The following is a 23,405-nucleotide window of genomic DNA, read 5'->3' as shown; positions in this document are numbered from 1 at the left end:
CAGCAACATTATATTCAGGTAGAGGAAAAATACCTGTATTTAATGTAAGGAGTAACGTTTCTCCTTGTGCAGAGTGACATGCCTGGCCTGGCATGTCAGAGTGAGGAGACATGTGCCATGCATGCTCCTCTATGAAATTAAATATGCAAATTGCCTCTTCAGAGAGGAAGACAACTTGAACTCTAGTGCCACCTATTGGAAGTAGCAATCCTAAAAGTCACTATCGACCCTTTAACGAGTCTTGCCATTTGACTTAGGACAAAAGCCAAACCAGAGTCTCAGTTTGCACACAGTGTTTTGAGGTATTGCCCCTCGTCAGTGCAAAGTATGAGATCTGATTTGGCTAGGTGAGAGACTTAAGACTGGCATCTAAGGGTAACGTTTCTCCTTGTGGAGAGTGACAAGCTAGACCCCTTAGATCCCAGTCTTAAGCCTCTCATCTAGCCAAATCAGATCTCTTAGTTCGCATTGACGAGGGGCAATACCTCAAAACACCGTGTCTGCAAACTGAGATTCTGGTTTGGCTTTTATCCTAAGTCAAATGGCAAGGCTCGTTAAAGGGTCAATAGTGACTTTTAGGATTGCTACTTAGAATAGCTTGTACTATGTTTAATTTCACAGAGAAGCATGCATGGCACATGTCTCCTCACTCTGACATGCCAGGCCAGGCATGTCAATCTGCACACGAAGAAAGGTTACCCCTTAGATTCCAGTCTTAAGCCTCTCACCTAGCCAAATCAGATCTCATGCTTTGCACTGACAAGGGCAACAAACCGAAACACTGTGTTTGAAAACTGAGATTCTGGTCTGGCTTTTATCCTAAGTGAAATGACAAAGCTCATTAAAGGGTCGATAATGACTTGTAGGATTGCTATCCCCAATAGGTGGCACTGGAGTTCTAGTCCTCTTCTTCTCTGAAGAGGCAATTTGCAGATGTATATTTAATGTGCTTTTCTTTATTATTTAATAAAGTTGGTACATGCTAAATTCATGCAGAAAGATGATTGCCCAATTATGTATATTTATTTCCAGAAAAAGCAAATACTATTTCATCGTGAGACTTAAAAACGTACAAGAATTAAGGCTGATCCACAAATACCTCCACTTTTACGCACTAAACATTGAGATGGTATAGCAGGAGACTCTAACTATGGGTTTCTCTTTTAATGCCATATTTGTACAAGCGAAAATGTGTATGAAGTGCCTCTTTACCAAAGTACACACAGCACAGTATAAGACTGTAAATGTAAGGCCACCGGGTGAAAATCTGGCGATTCTTCAGCAAATTACCAACTAAATAAAAAAAAATAGAAAAACACAAAAAAATACATATGGTTTATGGGCTGGTTTAAAATATGCATTGGAGGCTTTGTCACAGATTCCTTCATAAATGGCCTAAAAAAATTAGCTCTATTTTTATTCCAGTAAAAGGACAGACACAATGATGGAAACCCTTGATGTCACCATGCGATTGATCCCCTTGAATTCTATTTTTCTGTTCCTAAAATGCAACAGCAAAACAGAATGCTTAGTGTGTATATGATGTCATTTCCCTTACATCAGTCCGAAAAAATGCCACTAAAATTCTCATGTTAAGCATGTTGTCTAAAAAGAAGGAGAAAGCAAATAGTCTGAAAAACTTCAATGTATGCGTGAGAAATGACACATTCCCATCCACTAACACTATCCATCTAGAACCATTAGGTCTCATGAACACAACAATTCTGCGACACTGACTCCTTATCCATGTACCCATAGGCGAGTCTCTGCATAGCTCCGTCATCGTGTTCTGTATTCCTAGGGTTTGAATGCCTCTGTAATACAGTATGAAATCACACAAGCAGGCATAGTATAAGCCTATAGGGTTCTATGGGCCTCATCTTCAGGTTATTTAAGACAACAATAGGGTTCTTAAAGAATGTGCATCATTTTAGAAACTCATGACTGTTTATTTTGTTTTATTCTGATTATTTATGGCTATTATTTTATCTTCAGGACGTAGGCAGTCATCTGTTCGCTGCTCTTTGCTAGTAGTGTCTTGTGGGAGGCTGCAGTGTGAAGGAATTTTCTTTTGCAGGAAATGTCTGTACACAACACTGATTGGAGATAATAAAGCATGTATGCCACAATACACCAGGGGATACCATGAAAGGATGACATCCTGTAGCCAATGACTGGAGAGAAGTCTGAAACCCATTACTATGTCTTCTCAAAACAAGTTTGCTTATAACAAAGGCAGTAAAAAAAAAGAAAGTCTCCCACTGACCCATATTTGTTATACTGAAGAAGAATCCAGCATTAGCTTCTCACATCCCGGATGTTACAGGAGCAATGATGCTTTAAAGGGAACCCATCACCCTGCCTTCATGCTGCCTAGTAATCAAAGTTGCCCTGATGTTAGATTGGCGTCATTTATCTGTAAATATGTTGCAGTTTTTGGAAACTTAACATTTATTAATTGCAGCGTTAAGCAAGTACTGGAAACTAGGAGTCCGGCATATTCATGAGCTGTGGGCTCCCCCTGTTGCTGATTAACAGCTTTTTCCATAATAGGACCTGTGCACACGTTGCAGATTTGTTACGTTTTTGTCTCATTTTTTTCTGGCACAAAACTTTGAATGTTTCCTGCCAGCAAAGCAAATGAGAATCCTGAATACTCATGCAAACGTTGCTTATTTTTTCCTTGCAGATTTAAATCTACAGCAGGTCAATTTTTTCAGCGACTTTGCTGCAGATTTAACCCATACTAATGAGTGGGAAAAATCTGACAAAAACGCATCAAAAATGCACCAATTTAACATTGTGTTTTTCCAGGCAAGAGATGCAAACATTTCGACACCAAATACGTAACATGTGCACAGACCCTAACTATGCATGGGGGGAAAGCTGTCAATCAGTGTCAAGGGGAGGCAAAGGATCCTGCTTACAGAATTTGTATCACTCTTCAAAAAAAAAACATAAGTTCCACAAAACTACAACTTATCCACCAAAATATGCCACAGAGCTGATATTAGGTTGCCTGTCGTGATTTCATGCAGACAGATTCCAGCCGTCAAGTCATTAGAATGGATGCATTGTAATGGCAGTGATGTATGAAAATGAGAAATATTGAGTTACAATTCCACAAAGTTAGGTTGAAAGGCAGACAAAGAGGCACACCTGGATCTCAAAGAAATGACCCAAAATGAAATGCCGGTTTGCTCACTGAAAACTCCACTTTCTTTCTTTACACGGTTGAACAGTCAAGGTGATATTTAATATACACAGGTATGCCGCATGTCAACCCTATATCGCAACTTCTATATAAGACCTGGAAAACATTAGGAGATGACCTACGGTGTTATCCTAATTCCCTTCTGCAATTGTTAAGGCTATAGGGAAGGATTACATCTATTCCTGCTTTACTCTCAATAAACTGTATTGATTATAAACTCAGTAGATGCTTTATATTCTTTAAAACATCACTTTATATTCTATAAGAAGAATATACTTTATTCCATCTTATTATTGTAAAGCCATGTTTTTTTCCAATATATTTTTATTTTATGCAGAAAATCCACTTTAAGGCTATGTTCCCACAATGAGCTTTTGGTCCGTTTTTCCAGGGCTGTGGATTAGTAAGCCAAACCTCCGACTCCTCAATTTCCCTTACTTCCGACTCCACAGCACTACCTCACTACTGAGCATGTACATAAAGTGCAGCACAGATTCATCTCAACTAAAAGCTTAGATCAGGAACAGAACAGACATTTATAGGACATTTCAGAACTTTCCCAAATTCTTATGAAAACATTTATAGCACAACCTGCATTGTACTATCGTTCTCAATTTATTATATATTTTAGAAGTCGGAGTCGGTCCAGTTTATACCAACTGCACCAAAATGGACACCAACTCCACAGCCCTGGTTTTTGACGCTGCATATTTTTGCTGCATCAAATACCCTGCATCTTACAGTTCCTGCAAACTGCATGGGATTTAAAGAAATCTCCTACCCACTGTCCTTTTGTTTACTCAGTGTAAACTGACCTGCGGTGCACGTTTCAAGTTCGCAGCATGTCAATTTCTCTTGCGGATACGCCAAGTTTTATGTGCAGATTTTCACCATAGACTTGCATTAGATGTGGAAAATCCACAGGTGAAAAACGCACATGCGCATGTAATCCGCACCTAAGAATATCAATAAAGTTTTATCAAAGCCAAATACTATGAAGTATCAAAAACAAAGCAGCTTTATTTAAAGCATGACACACCAAAAAGAGACACAAAAAATGCAGTAAAAAACATGATAAAAACGCATCTTTAAAAAAAAGCACACAAAAATAGAGTGAATAACCTCAAGTAACCTAATTTAAGTAATAGGTGCAAAAATGGTCCAGAAATTTTGCAGCATTAAAAACTCACCAAAAGCTCATCATGGGAACGTAGCCTAACCTTTCTAGCAAAGTGAACGCTATTTCATGAAAACTCATGGTCAGTGTGTGTTTAAAGACGCCATTGAATTGTTCTTTAAAAATTGCAGGTATGTTTTTAAAGTGCAGAACTATTAATCGCACAGAAGCAGAAAGAAGAAACCCGTCCATGAAATCTAAATTATACCATGGATGTCTGATTTATAAAAAAAATCTAAAAATGTAATGTAAAACCCCATTTCGAAAAAAAATTAGATGCTGTGTAAAATGTAAAGGAAACAATAATGCAATGATTTGGAAATCTCTTGTAGCCATATTTTATTTACAACACAACACATAACAGAAGCTGAAAGTTAGACATTTTCCAAATGACCAAATTAAAATATTGATGGCAACAACACATTTAAAAAAGTTAAGACAAGGCCATGTCTACCATTGTGTAGTATTTCCACAGTCTGAAAACGTCTGTTAAGTGAGGAGACCAATTTCTGGAGTTTTAGCAAAGGAATGTTGTCCCATTCTTGTCTGATATAGGTTTCTCGCTGCCCAACACTACTAGATCTTCTTGGCTGCATTTTTTATTTCAAAATGTGCTAAATTTTTTCTATTGGTGAAAGGTCTGGACTGCAGGTGGTCAGTTCATCACCCAAACTCTTCAGAGAAGCCATGCTATTGTGACGGATGCAGTATGTGGTTTAGCATTGTCTTGCTGAAATATCCAAGGCCTTCTCGCTGAAATATAATGCTCAGCAAACACAGTGCCTTTCAAGATGTACGACCAATGTCATAGGTACTAATGTAACACCATGCCATCATAGATGCAGGCTTTTGAACTGTGCACTGATAACAAGCTGGATGGTCCTTCTGAGTCCAGAACACAGCATCCGGTTTCCATAAAGAAGTTCATCTGACCACAGAACACTTTTCCATTTTGCCTCAGTCCATTATACATGGCCTTTGGGCCAGAGAATGATAGAGCTTTAACTAGCACTTGTGGATTGCACAATGGTCTGTGTTGACAATGATTTCTGGAAGTATTCCTGAGCCTATGCAGTTATATGAACTATCGAATCATGCCTGTTTATAATGTAGTATCACCTAAGAGGCCGTCAATTTCTCCAGAATCTCTGAATCATTTCATGATTTTGTGTACATGGAGAGATATTTAAATATTAAACATTTTACATTCAGAAATTGTTCCACAATTCTTAAACCCAGTTGTCCAGATTGGTGAACCTCTGACCATATTGTTTCCTGAGAGACTCTGCCTCTCTAACATGCTTTTTTAATAAACAGTCATATGACTTAGTTGAAAATTGACCCTCTAGCTGTTTTTCATTAGTACCAGGCTTTTGTTAACATTGTCCCATTTTTTATGAAATGTGCCATCAATTTCTAAATGAGTTAATTTTTTCAAATGGGATGTGTCCTATGTTCTGTTGTGAATAAAATATGGCTATAAGTGATTTCTAAATCATTGCATTCTTGTTTTCTTTATATTTTACGCAGCATCCAAAATTTTTGGGAATTGGGGTTGTATATGGATAAACAATATACCGTATTTTTCGGACTATAAGACGAACCAGACCATAAGACGTACCTAGGTTTTAGAGGGGGGAAATAGGAAAAAAAAATATTTAGGCAAAAAATGTGGTCATGATGCCCTGTTATAGGGGAGGGAGTCTGCTGCTGACACTGGTACTGGGGTAATATACCTCAATTCTGTTAATATCCTCCATCCTGGTATGTATGGCCCCTCCTTCCTGGTATACGTGGCCCCCATCCCATCTTGGTATACATGGCCCTCATCTCCATCCTGGAATGCATGGCACCCCTTGATCCCCCATCCTGGTATTCATGGCACCCCTTGATAACCCATCTTGGTATGCATGGCACCCCTTGATCCCCCATCCTGGTATGCATGGCACCCCTTGATCACCGATCCTGGTATGCATGGCACCCCTTAATCCCCCATTCTGGTATGTATGGCACCCCTTGAGCCCCCATCCAGGTATGCATGGCACCCCTTGATCACATATCCTGATATGTATGACACCCTTCATCCCCATCCTGGTATGCATGGCACCCCTTGATCACCCATCCTGGTATGCATGGCACCCCTTGAGCCCCCATACTGGTATGCTTGGCACCCCTTGATCACCCATCCTGGCATGTATGGCACCCCTTGAGCCCCCATCATGGTATGCAAGGCACCCCTTGAGCCCCCATCCTGGTATGCTTGGCACCCCTTCATCCCCCATCCTGGTATGCTTGGCACCACTTGAGCCCCCATCCTGCTGCCCACAAAAAAAAAATAAACACTCATACTCACCTCCTCTCTCCTCCAGCGCTGTCCCGCTCTGCTGCTGACACTCTCACTGTGTAAGTCGCGCATGACAAGGCACGCATGGCGTCCCTGCCATGCGCCCTCACACAGTGTGAGAGCGCGCACACTGTACCGCAGCACGGCTCCTGCTGCCGCTCTGCGGTCAGTGTGCCTGCTATTAAAGACCATGGATATTCACTACAACCCATGGGAGTGGGTTGTAGGGAATATTCATGAGCTTTAATAGCGGGCACACAGACCGCAGAGCGCAGCAGGAGCCGCGCTGCTGTACAGTGTGCCGGCTATTAAGGAAAATGAATATTCCCTGCTCCCCACGCCCATGGGCATGGGGAGCAGGGAGTATTCATTTTCTTTAGTAGCGGGCACAGCGCAGGCTGCGGCAGTTGGCTGCTGCCTTCTGTGCCCCGCTGATCCCCCTCTGCTGCTCCCCCAGACCTCCTACCACGCAGAGCCACAGTATATACAGGGAGCTAGTATTCGGACTATAAGACGCACCCCCCACTTTCCTCCAAAATTTTGGAGGAAAAAAGTGCGTCTTATAATCTGAAAAATACGGTAGCTCATTTACAGGTATAATATTTATCAGCTGGTTCACAATGTATGTTGCAGCCAGGTGACACATTCTGGTCTCTACACTATTGTAGAGATCTGGATATATTCCTCATATTCACTGCATATGCTGGTGAGACTTGTACAAATAGGTCACCATGGTGCAGCCGGCTGGATTCTCTTAAAAGCTGTGAGAAACCAACACACTGTGTGTTAGTAAAATCCACTATCAACATCGATTTCATGTGTATGGGCACCTGCCAACTGTTCAGCAATGGCAGATTATTTTACATTAGTAATCACAGCAAAATGAGTCACAAGCCATCCTTAGTTGTAACAGACACAAGCTTAAATGGTGATTTCCAACTGGGCAAGGTATCATCTATCCACACGATCCTAGATTCATACTATTGCCAGCTTTTTAACTTAAGTTGAGAAAAACATAAATAGTTAACTATAGACGGAGTGTTATATGGCTGACTGCACCTCCTTTTCAGCGGAATGTGCACATTTTATTTGGGAAAATGCATTAAAAAAGGGCCGAAAATAAAAAGAAATATTAGTAAAGAGCAAGAAATGGTCACAGCGTCAAAATTATAACTGTAGAACTGAATTTCCTTTCTAGCAATACATGCATGAATCTGAACAGCTCAGACTGTTAAAGAAGTTAATTTCCCACATATATACACAGACATAGCTAACACTTACACAGACAAATAACCAGACTCTGGATTTCCCACTTACCATTGGAGGTAGTACTGGAAGCAACGGCCTTCTCACTCACGTCTGTCCTAGTGTGAGCTTTCAATATGGAGTTCTCTGCTTTTTTCTTTTCACTCATGGTAGTGTTGTGAGACTGTGTCTCCATGTTGTCTTCTCATCACTTACAACCTCCCAGTTTATAGCGCTGTGGATGACAAATAAGTTTTGCACTGTTATACCAAAGTGGAAACTATTACCGACTGGTCACTGCAGTGTACTGCAAGATGTGTCATCAGTATCATGTGGCAATGTAATATAGCATACTACTCTAGAGCAAAGATCTGCGCAGCCATGGTGTTTAGCGGCAACCCTGGACTCAAGGAGACTGTCTCGTACTCAGCTTTGACATATTTACATGTAGAAACAAATTCTAACATGGAGATCATTTCCCAAGAAAAGCGCAACCCTTTGGAAGACAAGAGTGAGCAATATGTAGTATTCTAATGTATCAAGTTGGTCAACAGAGTTTCCGCTCCAGTCCTGATGGATCGGGAGTAATCACGGCCAGACCGGTGAGGACAACCAGAGCACTGTCATGTTGGTAAAATCCAAAGGTAAGCATTGTTTTTTTATTTATTTTATTACCTACTACTTCACAACTTGGACTTGTCCAATAATTATATTTTTGATGATCTATCTAATCAATATCAAATCTGTGGGTGTCCAACACTCAGCACCCCCACCAGTCAGCTGTCTGCAGCTCCAGCAGCAGTCAGCTGTACTGTACAGTGTACAGAGCCAGAATAGCATGCCGCCTTACACTTAGTGGCCATTCTAAGGAACTGCACCTCAGATTATATTGAAATGAAAAGTAGCTGGGCTGCAGTACCTGAAAACAACTACCACACAATATACAGAACTGTGCAGTTCTGCCTACACTGTTCACAAAGGCGGCGCTGCAAACAACTGGTTTCAAGGGGTGTTGGTTGGTGGGCCCAATCATAGATCTTATACCTAATTTTATACTTAAAATAAGTCATCAATGTCTAAGTAAAGCTCAATCCCTTTAAGGCTAGATGATTCCTATAAAATTTTATAGCATTTTAGTGACTGGCCATAAAATAGGAACTGCAAAGCACTAATATTGTGGCATAGCAAGGCATGGAGAAAAGCACGTTCACAACATAGCCCTCAACAAAATTTGCAATAATGTAACTGGCGCGTAAAGGTGTTTTTCAGTGAAAACAAGTTATTACCTATGCGCAGGATAAGTGATAATTTACTGATCGGATGGGGTCCGACTGCTGGGACCCACACCGATCAGCAAGCAGGGAATTTTTAATCCCAATGGGGCACTTATATCCCTGTTACTAAATGGAGTGACAGGTCAGATGCTCCACTGCTGCTTCATTCATTCTCTCTGGGGCTGATGGAAAAAGCTGAGCGAAATGCTCGGTATCCCCATAGGGAATGAATGGAGTGTCAGTCAATGATGCACATTGATAAAATTAATCTGCTCTGCAGATCGGTGCAGGTCACTACAGACAGACCTACCCCATGGATAGGTGATCATTTGTTTTCATCGGTCAACCCCTTTAAGGGATTTTTTTCAAAGAATTGAAAATAATATAGCTATGATAAAGATTGTATTAGGCAAGTGTCAGAACTGATATCCCATAGTTTTATACACTTAAATGTGAGTTTGATAATTGTTAATAAAACATTTAAAAAAGTATAATTGAGAATGTCGAGTTATAAAATTATGAGCACATTTTATTGATTACAATGGATGACCTCCCTCAGTACTAAGCTGTGCTTTGCTGTCTGTGCTCTCCAAAAATTAAAAAGTAGAGAATCCTAGTAGGTAAAAGCATTCTGCATGTGGAGCACGTGTGAGCAGATAAGACCTGAAGAGAAGATGGGCTCCTTATCACTATAAGGTTTCCTCATCCTGAAGACGTCAGGCTTTCACACTATAGAATATTCTTATGAATAACAAAGAACTGAAACAAAGACCACTTAAGCAAATGGTGGACTAAAATACATTTCTGAGCATTAGACTTCAAATTGAGGTTCTGTATATCATAAAAACGGACTTATCATATTCTACTCTTCAAAGGAGATACAGATCAATAAGTGCGGAAGACCATACACACTACTATACAGAGAAATTACCAACTTCTACATATAGATTATTAGAAGCAGAGGATCACAATCATCTTGCAGTATACAAGTTGTATTCGTCAAAAGTCAAACGTTTTGTTTCTACAGCTCCTACGCAGACTATGCACCTCCATAGTCATAGAAATCAAACAAAATCTGTGCAGTGTGATCTTGCAGCCTATTACTTTCATACTTTTGTCCCAGATTTTTATGCTATCGTGCATGTGGTTGGCCAGGAGAAATAGCAGGACGTATGGCTGCAGGTTCAGACTACACAGTTTGTTTGATGTCTGTTACCATGGAGACACACAGTCTGCATAGGAGCTGTAGACTATCTCATCTAGTCTATGGGTGGTGAACCAGACCCCTTCAAACCTATTCCTACCTGCTGTCAATCCCAGCGTCTCTTCTGATTAGTAGGCATGACGTAATAGTTTGCACCATACTCCAACAAAGACGCCAGGCTTATTAATCAGAGAGGAAAAACGCAGCCCTCAGAGAAGCCATAGGCGCAGTGATCCATGACTTAGTTTGTAGGGCAAGCAAGGGTTAAAATAGATATGGATAGAAGCCGGGCTTTGTGGGGTCAAAAGTTTAGAGAGATGGATCAGATAGGGGGGATGTTTACAATAGAGCACAGTATATTGTCTAGGAAGGGGTGGGGGCTAGCAATCGGCACAAGGCACCAAGAGCAAAGGTCCCGCCCTCCTGCCCCTCTTTTGCTTGAGGGTTCAATTAAGGTTAATTATCAAAATGTTGGATGTTGATGTTATTGGGTCATTTCAGCAAGCAGTGGTGAGGGGGTTCTTGGAGTTGCTGGCAAAATTGTGGTGGGGGGTTGTACATGGGGTGGATGGTAACCTCCCCTTTTATGTTTGGATTTTGGTTAATTGCCTGGCGGATTTTGGGACTTTTCAGGGTGGGGTTCCTGGGAGTCGGTTTTATGGAAAAGGTTTTCCGGCAACAAATGGCCTTCCGAGCCTGTGGTCGCGGCTGGAGGAAATGCTGGATGGTTAATTAATATTTATGGTTTCCGCCAGGTTTTGGAGCTCCAAGAACCTCCTTACTAAAAGGTTATTTATTGTAATGTTTCTTTAATAAAAGGTCGATTTGGCCAATTTATCCAAAGAAAAAAGGTGTTACAAGTGGTCATTTGGGGGAGGTTCCGTGAAAGCTGGATGGTGTTGTGAGATGGTGGGGCACTTATAAAGGGGACAAATGGAGAGAAGCCTCTACAATACTGCAGTCAAGGTGCAGGGGTTGCCGACAGACAGGAGGATTTTCACAGGGCTCTGACTGATATGGCCACTGGACCAGGATCCTGCAAATCTTTTCGCTCATCTCTAGTTTTGAGGGGAAAAATGTAAAAATTAAACAAAGAACGTGAGATCTTGTACTATAATACAATTTTACCATACACAATTTTAATCAAACACATAAATTAATTTTCCTGAATTCTAAAACTGCAGAATTAAAAGACCAATTACAATGAATCTAGATCTATAAAAAATAACAACTCAGAACAGATAAAAACACATCAAAAGGTCACTAAGTCTCATACTATAGACTCTAAGTTCCCGTGAAGCAACAACAAATTGCCTACACTTACTATCAACTGTATCTCAATCCCCATCCAAAGGAACACTAAACTTTTGTTATTAAGAACACCTCCTCCATCCCTCCAACTACAGGAAAACTATTGGTATAACAGTCAAAGTGCAGGAGAAAAACATTCCTATCAGTCATAGTACTTGTCCTCTCCTAATGCTCCAGGGCTAACTCTTGTATTTCCACAACAGCCTTCCCATTACAGTCCTCAACACTGCAGCCATCTTGGGAGCTATCAAGTACATTAATTTCACCTGACTACTAAGGAGGTGCTATACGTAAACCTGTTAGTAAGATTATTACTTTGCTTGCTCATGTACCAACATATTCCGCAGCACTTTACAGACTTTATCGGCACTGTCCCCATTGGGGCTCACAATCTAAATTCTCTATCAACATGCCTTTGGAGTGTTGGAGGAAACCCGCGTAAACACGGGGAGAACATGCAAACTCCTTGCAGATGTTGTCCTTAGTGGGATTTTAACCCAGGTCCGCAAAGCAACAGTGCTAACCACTAAGCCTCTATAAAATTCTAACAGATTGCAGACAATTACGTTATAAACCTCAAACAAAAAGAAAAATAACTGTTTCCTTTGTAATATTTAAATCTTATATAACCAATAAATATAAATACCCTAGATAGAAACACCTCAGAAGTGAATACAAACAGCCCTACAAATCCCAAATACCTTGGATGCTAGTGTTAGAACGTATGGGTTGATTAGAAAAAAAAAATATATATATATACCGTATATTCCGGCGTATAAGACGACTTTTGAAGACTGAAAAATCTTCTGTCTAGTCTGGGGTCGTCTTATACGCCGGTAATGCTTTTGAACTTTCAGAAATTGACATGCGGGGATACTCTGGGGGTGTTAATAAGCTGCCGTGGCCGTATCCCTGCCATGTCGGAGTTAATATAAGGTGGAGGGAGTTAAAATACGGCGGCGGTAGGTCCAGACAGTCAGCGCTTCTGTGCTGAAACTGACACATCGCTGCGTATTCCCAGCTCCGGACACAGCGCAGGGCTTCTGTGCCGACAGCTTTCACTTGTCACAGAAGCGCTGCGCTGTGTCCGGAGCAGGGAAGTTCGCATCGCTTCTGTGACAATATATGAAAAGCCGGCAATTCAGCAGCGGCATAAGCCGGCACCCGACAATTTAGAATAGAAAGAATAGAGCTTCACACATAGATTAGATAGATAGAAACATGTCAGTCACATATATATGAAGTACAGTGACAGTATTGCTTACTGTACTTGTCATTTAGTGTAAAGGATTTATTAAAACAAATAATAGTGTTTTCATGCACCGTCTCTTTAAAAAAGCCGGCCGTCATTTCAGCATCTGTACCCGACAATTTATAACAGAAAGATAGAGCATCACACATAGATTAGATAGATAGAAACATGTCAGTCACATATATATGAAGTACAGTGACAGTGCTGGTTACTGTACTTGTCATCTAGTGTTAAAATAACGGATTTATTTTAAAAAAAATTGGCGTGGGGTTCCCCTTAATTTTAGTCTCTAGCGGAGGTTAAGCAGACGGCTAGGGCAGATGTTTGAAGCCTGGGAAGGGGGTAATACCCACGGAGCTTCCCAGGCTACTAATATCAGCCCCCAGCTGAATACATAGCCTTTACTAGCTATTAAAATGGGGGACCCCCCAAAAAAATGACGTGGGGTCCCCCCTAATTTAATAGCTAGCAAAGGCAAGGCAGACAGCTGGGGGCTGATATTAATAGCCCAGGAAGGGAGCCATGAATATTGGCCCCCTCCCAGGCTAGAAACACCAGCCGTCAGCCGCCCCAGAAATGGCGCATTCATAGGATGCGCCAATTCTGGCACTTAGCCTCGCTCTTCCACGCTGCCCTGGTGCGGTGGCAGTGGGTAATAGGGCTAGGGTTGATGTCAGCTTATAATGCCAGCTGACATCAAGCCCAGGTTAGTAATGGAGAGGCGTCTATAAGACACCCCCATTACTAACCCCATAGTAAAAGTTAAAAAAAACACAAACACCCAGAATAAAGTCCTTTAATTGAAATAAACACACAATTCTTTATTGTTCTAAATTAAACCATACTTACCATCACGCCCATTCCAGCTGAAGCCAACGATCTCCTGCAATAAAAGTAAAATAATAAAGCAACCTCATCCTTACCTTTCCATGGTTCCCAGGACAGCTCCAGCTCTGCTACATCGAGATGACAGGCTGGACCGCAGCAGAACGCTGCCATCCAGCCTGTCATCCCGCAGACACTGAGAAGCGCAGGCATGCTTGCGCTCCTCAGTGTCTCGCTGTGACGGCATCCAGATGAGCCGACAATGAACTCAGCTCACCTCCTGGACGTCCGTCACTGACAGCGTGGGAAACTTCTACTGCGCATGCGGGGAGCAGGAGAATTTTCCCACGCTGTCAGTGACGTGCATGAGGTGAGCCGAGTTCATTGGACATGATCTCGGCTCATCTGGATGCCGTCACAGTCAGACACTGAGGAGCTCAAGCATGCCTGCGCTTCTCAGTGTCTGTCGCATGGCAAGCTGAATGGCAGCGTTCTGCTGCGGTGCAGCCTGTCATGTGAATGTAGCAGAGCTGGACCGGTCCTGGGAACCATGGAGAGGTAAGGATGAGGTTGCTTTATTATTTTACTTTTATTGCAGGAGATCGTTGGCTTCAGCTGGAATGGGCGTGATGGTAAGTATGGTTTAATTTAGAACAATAAAGGATTGTGTCTTTATTTCAATTAAAGGACTTTATTCTTGGTGTTTGTGTTTTTTTTAATTACTTTACTAGAAATTCATGGCGGTCATGTCTAATATTGGCGTGACCCCATGAATTTCGGGCTTAGGGCCAGCTGATAATGCCAAGCTGGCCTTAACCCCTTTATTACCCAGTGAGCCACCGCACCAGGGCCCTGGATGAGTTGGGTACAGCGCCAGAAGATGGCGCTTCTATGAACGCGCCATTTTCCGGGGTGGCTGCGGACTGCAATTTGCAGCGGGGGGGGGGCCAGAAAGCTTGAGTCTCCCTGCGCTGCGGATTCCAGCCCCCAGCTGCCTAGTTGTACCTGGCTGGACACAAAAATAGGGCGAAGCCCCACGTCTTTTTTTTTTTAATTATTTCATGAAATAATTAAAAAAAAAAGGGCTTCCCTATATTGTTGTGTCCGGCCAGGTACAAATAGGCAGCTGGTGGTTGGGGGCAGCCCGTTCCTGCCTGCTGTACCTGGCTGGACACAAAAATATGGCGAAGCCCACGTCAACATTTTTGGGAAAAATTAATTACAAAATTAATAATAATTTAGGGACTGCATCTTTATTAACCCCTCAATTGTCATTTAGTGTTAAAATAAAGGATTTTTTAAAAAGAAAATTGGCGTGGGATCCACCATCATTATAGTCTCTAGCGGAGGTTAAGCAGACGGCTGGGGCAGATGTTTGAAGCCTGGGAAGGGGGTAATACCCACGGAGCTTCCCAGGCTACTAATATCAGCCCCCAGCTGAATACCTAGCCTTTACTAGCTATTAGAATGGGGGACCCCCCCAAAAAATGACGTGGGGTCCCCCCTATTTTAATATGTTTATGAGTGACAGTTTTCCTGCTATATACCTGCATGTCATAAGAATTTAAATTAAAAAAGGACCATGTTAAATTCAAATCTGTTTTTTTTAAATTTTTACCGGTGTTTGGTATGCGTTGGAAAAGGGGTAGTCTTATACGGTGAATATATCCTAAACTCTATATTTTAACAGGAAAGTAGGGGGGTCGTCTTATACACCAGGTCGTCTTATACGCCGGAATATACGGTACCTGGAGGATTTCAAAGTATCTCACATAACAAAAAAACCCTAATAAAAATAATTTTTATTAATACTTATTTAAAAGTTAAAAAATGATAACCATATCCCTAAAAAAGAAAACAAAAGGAAAGGGTGAGGAAAAGAAAATTTGTGGTTGACAACAGAATGGCCACAATTGATGTTCACTGGTTTTGTGCAGGGCGACAAAGGCAGAAGGTGATTGGGGGAAGGAGGGGGAACAAACTTTCCCGCAAATGAAAACCCTAAATAAACACCCTACCTGACCGTGGAGGTTGGCATTCTAAATGAAACGCAATATTGGTATCCCCGCTCAATGTGGCCTCACCCTAGGAGACCCTATACCATCGTGTCCACCCTCCTAATAGAGGCTCTCCCAGCAGGGAAGGACAGAGTTTATATCCATATGGGAATAACAAATAATTCACACATAAAAACACACCATAGTTGCCTACCACATATAGTGATTATTTACAATAAATGGCAATAAAGTGCTATACTGCAAAGGACAAGTGTAGAAAACCCTATATACATCCTGGGTTCAAATCCCACCAAGGACAACATCTGCAAGGACAATACCTATGTTAGAACTATAAAGTCAAAGGCTCTCCTACAAAAATATAAATAAACCCTATATAGAACACCAGGCGCATAAAGCCAACAGTAAAATATAATACATTTTATTGATCAGAGTAAAAATACACACTTAAAAAAAAGATAGAAAAGGAGAAGATGTACCATAAAAAATCCTGACCAAGGGAATACACATATAGACAAGTTATATTCCAAAAATCTATGAACCATTATCACACAGTAAATGAAACTAAAGGTAAATGTTGCTTGTGTGCATATATTTAGCTCAAATAAAACATGCAAAGAAGCATACTGAGCAGGGTACAAAGGACCATCAAACGTGTAAGTCACATGTGGATAGACAAGTCCTACAAGGAGATGGTTTTCAAGATATAATAAAGTATAATATCCAAAAAATATCATGCACCTTGCTATGAATACTACATGGTGTCACAGATGCATTTATTCACCCAGAATCCACCTGGTTGATATAGAATCAAATAAATCATTCTCAGTTAAGTTCTATCAGAGGCATGTGAGCAATAACATATAGACAATCTTATGATGACATAATTACCCAAGGTCATGGCCAATGGTCAGAAGAACACCCCTAATGCACGTTTCGCATTTTGGCTTCTTCAGAGGAAGAAGACAAAACCTAACAAGCTGTGCGGATGGGTCCTTAGGACATGGTGAGGACAGGAGTGCACACTGAATGGAAATTAGAGTGTTAATATTCACTTACAGCAAGTAGAGTTCTTATAATACTGGGAAATCGGAGCACAAAGTACATTCCACAGGACATATAGTATATACAAAGTATATACTTAAAGATTATAGATGTATATATATATATATATATATATATATATATATATATATATATGTATCACAGAGAACACCGGAGAGATCACGCAGATCCCAGAGCTCCTCAGGGGGACGCAACTCCGCTGCCTCCAATCATAAGGACAGTTACGCAATCGACTGAGAAGTGATGGTTGAGGTCGTGGCTGTTTCCACTACCAGGCCGGTTATAGGGGAACTCACAGTGAGAATGTGGTATATACACCTCTGATTACAACGCATGGAATATATATATACATATACACTGCTCAAAAAAATAAAGGGAACACTTAAACAACAGAATATAACTCCAAGTAAATCAAACTTCTGTGAAATCAAACTGTCCACTTAGGAAGCAACACTGATTGACAATCAATTTCACATGCTGTTGTGCAAATGAAATAGACAATAGATGGAAATTATTGGCAATTATCAAGACACCCTCAATAAAGGAGTGGTTCTGCAGGTGGGGACCACAGACCACATCTCAGTACCAATGCTTTCTGGCTGATGTTTTGGTCACTTTTGAATGTTGGTTGTGCTTTCACACTTGTGGTAGCATGAGACGGACTCTACAACCCACAGAAGTTGATCAGGTAGTGCAGCTCATCCAGGATGGCACATCAATGCGAGCTGTGGCAAGAAGGTTTGCTGTGTCTGTCAGCATAGTGTCTAGAGGCTGGAGGCGCTACCAGGAGACAGGCCAGTACACCAGGAGACGTGGAGGGGGCTGTAGGAGGGCAACAATCCAGCAGCAGGACCGCTACCTCCGCCTTTGTGCAAGGAAGAACAGGAGGAGCACTGCCCGAGCCCTGCAAAATGACCTCCACCTGGCCACAAATGTGCATGTGTCTGCACAAACGGTTAGAAACCGACTCCATGAGGGTGGTATGAGGGCCCGACGTCCAAAGATAGGGGTTGTGCTCACAGCTCAACACCGTGCAGGACGCTTGGCATTTGCCACAGAACACCAGGATTGGCAAAGTCGCCACTGGCGCCCTGTGCTCTTCACAGATGAAAACAGGTTCACACTGAGCATATGTGACAGACGTGAGAGAGTCTGGAGACGCCGTGGAGAGTGATCTGCTGCCTGCAACATCCTTCAGCATGACCGATTTGGCAGTGGGTCAGTAATAGTGTGGGGTGGCATTTCTTTGGAGGGCCGCACAGCCCTCCATGTGCTCGCCAGAGGTAGCCTGACTGCCATTAGGTACCGAGATGAGATCCTCAGACCCCTTGTGAGACCATATGATGGTGCGGTTTTCCCTGGGTCCCTCCTAATGCAGGACAATGCCAGACGTCATGTGCCTGGAGTGTGTCAGCAGTTCCTGCAAGATGAAGGCATTGAAGCTATGGACTGGCCCGCCCGTTCCCCAGACCTGAATCCGATTGAGCACATCTGGGACATCATGTCTCACTCCATCCACCAACATCACGTTGTACCACAGACTGTCCAGGAGTAAGCGGATGCTTTAGTCCAGGTCTGGGAGGAGATCCCACAGGAGGCCATCCTCAACCTCATCAGGAGCATGGCCAGGCATTGTAGGGAGGTCATACAGGCACGTGGAGGCCACACACAATACTGAGCCTCATTTTGACTTGTTTTAAGGACATTACATCACAGTTGGATCAGCCTGTAGTGTGTTTTCCCACTTTAATTTTGGGGGTGACTCCAAATCCAGGCCTCCATTGGTTAATAAATTTGATTTCCATTGATGATTTTTGTGTGATTTTGTTGTCAGCAGATTCAACTTTGTACAGAACAAAGTATTCAATGAGAATATTTCGTTCATTCAGATCTAGGATGTGTTATTTGAGTGTTCTCTTTATTTTTTTGAGCAGTGTATATATATATATATATATATATATATATATATATATATATATATATATATATACTAGTTATTGAACCCTTTCTACGCCCGGTTGGCGAGCATTTTTATTGGTATATGGTCTCCCATGCTGGTATGTGCTGCCCCCCTCCTGGTATTTGTGCTACCCCCATCCTGTCCCCACCATCCACATCCTGGTATGCATTGCACCCCTCATCCCCATCCTGGTATGCATGGCACCCCTCACCCCTAATCCTGGTATGCATGGCACCCCTCGTCCCCAATCCTGGTATGCATGACACCCCTCACCCCCAATCCTGGCATGCATGGCACCGCTCACCCCCAATTCTAGTATGCATGGCACCTCTCACCCCTAATCCTGGTATGCATGGAACCCCTCATCCCTATCCTGGTATGCATGACACCCCTCACCCCCAATCCTGGTATGCATGGCACCGCTCACCCCCAATTCTGGTATGCATGGCACCCCTCACCCCTAATCCTGGTATGCATGGCACCCCTCATCCCTATCCTGGTATGCATTGCACCCCTCATCCCCATCCTGGTATGCATTGCACCTCTCATCCCCATCCTGGTATGCATGGCACCCCTCACCCCTAATCCTGGTATGCATGGCACCCCTCACCCCCAATCCTGGTATGCATGGCACCCCTCACCCCCAATCCTGGTATGCATGGCACCCCTCACCCCCAATCCTGGTATGCATGGCATCGCTCACCCCCAATTCTGCTATGAATGGCACCCTCACCCTTAATCCTGATATGCATGGCACCCCTCATCCCTGTCCTGGTATGCATGGCACCCCTCACCCCCAATCCTGGTATGCATGGCACCTCTCATCCCAATTTTGGTATGTATGGCCTCCTCATCCCAGAAACCTGGTATGCATGATACCCCTCAACCCCAATCCTGGTATGCATGGTACCCTATCCCTCATTCCTATGCTGGTATGCATGGTACTCCATCCCTCATCCCTATCTTGGTATGTATGGTATCCCTCATCCCGGTATGCATGGCACCCCTCATCCCCAATCCCGGTATGCATGGCATCCCTCATCCCCAATCCCGGTATGCATGGCACCCCTCATCCCCAATCCCGGTATGCATGGCACCCCTCATCCCCAATCCCGGTATGCATGGCACCCTTCGTCCCCAATCCCGGTATGCATGGCACGCCTCAACCCCAATCCTGGTATGCATGGCACCCCTCACCCCCCAATCCTGGTATACATGGCACCTCTCAACCCCAATCCTAGTATGCATGGTACTCCATCCCTCATCCCTATCCTGGTATTCATGGCACGACATCCCTCATCCCTATCCTGGTATGTATGGTATCCCTCATCCTGGCATGCATGGTCCCCCTCATCCCCAATCCCGGTATGCGTGGCACCCCTCATCCCCAATCCCGGTATGCGTGGCACCCCTCATCCCCAATTCCGGTATGCGTGGCACCCCTCATCCCCAATCCCAGTATGTGTGGCACCCTTCATCCCCAATCCCGGTATGCGTGGCACCCCTCATCCCCAATCCTGGTATGCGTGGCACCCCTCATGCCCAATCCCGGTATGCGTGGCACCCCTCATCTCCAATCCTGGTATGCGTGGCACCCCTCATCCCCAATCCTGGTATGCGTGACACCCCTCATCCCCCCAATCCTGGTATGCGTGGCACCCCCTCATCCCCCCAATCCTGGTATGCGTGGCACCCCTCATCCCCCCAATCCTGGTATGCGTGGCACCCCTCATCCCCCTAATCCTGGTATGCATGGCACCCCTCATCCCCCCAATCCTGGTATGCGTGGCACCCCTCACCCCTCCAATCCTGGTATGCGTGGTACCCCTCACCCCCCAATCCTGGTATGCGTGGTACCCCTCACCCCCCAATCCTGGTATGCGTGGTATCCCTCATCCCAATCCTGGTATGTGTGGTACCTCTCATCCCCCCCCCAATCCTGGTATGTGTGGTACCCCTCATCCCCCCAATCCTGGTATGTGTGGTACCCCTCATCCCCCCAATCCTGGTATGTGTGGTACCCCTCATCCCCCCAATCCTGGTATGTGTAGCCCCCGCATCCTTTTCACGCTGTACACACATCCCAAAAAAATAAACACTTATACTCACCTTTCTTCTCTGTGCTCCAGTGCTGCTGCGTCCTGTTCTGCCGGAGGCCAGGGGAGGAGTGTGGCGCCGGAGCACCGCGCTGTCCGGCGCCATTTGCAAATGTGTCTTCAGTAAAATGGCGCCGGATAGCGCAATGCGCATGCGCCGATCCGATGCCTCACTCCTGCCCCGGTCTCCGGCGAAGAGAGGCGCCGCGGCAACGCTCCTCCCGGTCAGGTAAGTATGTAAGTATGGCGCCGGAGATCGCGGTATGCGTTCAGTGTCTACGCATACCGCGATCTCCGGCGCCATACACTCCTCTTACCTGTAACGGCTCCATGCGTTCTTCTGTCTGGAGCCAGACTGTGCGTCGCGCATGCGCAGTCTATAAAGGCTTCAGACAGAGGGACGCATCCCCGGTTATATTACAGATATATATATACACCCCGATACGATCACTGCCAACTCCACAAAAACAACAGGAACTACTTGCTGCCACCACCAATCGTTTATACAGGCTGATTGGACACCTGTTACAGGCACGTTATGGCTTCAGGGGTGCGGTTTACAGAGCAAGAGGAACGGAGCTATTACATTTTATATATTTAATCCGGAAAGATAGGCAGTGATTAGAAAAAATATTCAAAGATGTTACAAAATGGGAACAAAACAATACAGTATATACAATCACATATCATAAAAGGAATGACAAAAGAAAATAACTAAACCTGTAGTCGTAGGAGTGGCTCAGAGCTTAGCGGAGGGAGGTAGTCCTTTTAGGAAAACTCTTTAGAGCAACAGACAGAACCACAGCAAGCTGTACCTTCCAGAACTGACAAATGACAGAGACCCAAATTCTGATGTTTATTAGATCAAGGTTACACCCACATAACTCCTCTTGGTGAGCTTATAAGGGGGGCTAGCTGTGGGATGTGCTAGGTGTTTTAGAAGTTAATGAGATCTCCAACTTCCAGGATATCTTCGCCCCTGGAGGTCCCACACGGGAGATATCGTTGTCATGTTTCTTATCACGATTTTACCTTTCAATAGAGATAAAACATGGAATGGGTAGTAACATCCATCTAATTGATATTAGGTTGTAGGTGTTAAGCCAGTCTTACGGTGATGTGAGGGAATGCGTTATATTTGTCCCTTCGCTACAATGCCTATAATATATCTCCCATAAATATCGGATTGATGCAAAGCCCAATATTTATCACTGACCACTGACTCCAGAGAAGTACCTGTACTTCTCCGACTCTGAGTATACAAATCCTATACTTGTTGGCTAGTTCTCATCAGATCCCTTGTGGTAATTACCTGCTTACGGCAGGAGGTTCTACTTCAATGGAGGTTGAGTGTCCGCTCTTTCTCACTTCCTCAGTTATAAATAATCCCCATATGTTCAATGTGTGGGTAATATGTCACCTCTCTGGAGATGTCTTTGTGGATTTTACAATTTTTCTCTATGACATATCTACTCTATGTATATATGCATATACAGTAGATAGATATATAACCAACCTCAATGAAACATAGCATATCATACAACCAATATATGTGCCACATAACATTAGCCTCAGTGATCCATAAAAAGTTCCTTAAAGAGAACCTGTCACGAGGTCAAAAGTGTCCAGTTTTACTCTTATTTTATTAAAGCTATGCCCAAGAGGATTTCGTTTGTTTTCTTTTTAAATCAGCCAAATTCCTACAGAGATTTGGGTCTTTATATTTGGTGCTAATTTTTATGCTCTTTACCAAAGGGGTGTAGCTCACAGGGTAATTATGCAGAACAGCTTAAAGCAATGCCCCTTTGGTAAAAAAAACAATAGAAATTAGCACAAAATAAAAAGTCCCATATCTCTGGAACCATTTGGCAGATTTAAATAATAAAAAAAAAGAAAAGAAAAAAACGGAATACCCAGAAGAGAATAAAATAAGAGCAAAAGCTGGTCACTTTTCACCTGGCGACAGGTTCTCTTTAACAAAGCTTTTTTTTCCCCACAAGACACTTTTGTTGGTTGCACTCATAAACCCTAAAACCATTTTATATTATTATAATGGATTTTTACTACTTTTTAAAAACGAAAAGAAGTAAATATAAGAAAGGCATGAATCAAGGTAACACTTTGCAGTTTTAATGAAAAGTGAACTGTTTAAGAAAGCAAACATAGAAGCTCATGTTACCTGTAACATTTGAGAAAATCTCACCCTTGTGAAGTAGCAGACAGGTGTGCATACTTTTAGAGGAAGCAGATGACCCTTTAGTAAAATTCCCACTAAATCATCTGTGATCATATATTGGCCCTTGATGGTACTTTACTTGATGGTAAATGCATAGTCATAGCCCAATATAATGTTACAACTGCTCCTATTAGTGTGATAACAGCATTTGCTATTTAAGCATCTCATACAAGCCATGGAATTGAAT

The 23,405-nt window shown here is 43.1% G+C and overlaps 1 protein-coding gene across 5 annotated transcripts in view; it reads right to left on the bottom strand.

Moving 5' to 3' along the window:
* GLI3 (GLI family zinc finger 3) overlaps positions 1-23,405 on the bottom strand; it is a 289,124-nt gene that overhangs the window by 254,392 nt on the left and 11,327 nt on the right. For all 5 annotated transcript variants that reach the window (XM_073678216.1, XM_073678219.1, XM_073678220.1 and 2 more), the window contains exon 2: positions 8,053-8,215. In XM_073678216.1, coding sequence (XP_073534317.1) covers positions 8,053-8,176 — 124 coding nt within the window. In that variant the 5' untranslated portion in view covers positions 8,177-8,215. The remainder of the gene's footprint in view (positions 1-8,052; positions 8,216-23,405) is intronic.

The sequence above is a fragment of the Phyllobates terribilis genome, unplaced genomic scaffold (genome assembly GCF_046119375.1).
Source record: "Phyllobates terribilis strain yellow unplaced genomic scaffold, ASM4611937v1 Scaffold_4__5_contigs__length_816908805, whole genome shotgun sequence".
NCBI lineage: Eukaryota > Metazoa > Chordata > Amphibia > Anura > Dendrobatidae > Phyllobates > Phyllobates terribilis.
Note: the sequence above shows the minus strand (reverse complement) of the source record. Positions and strands in the feature narration are given on the sequence as shown.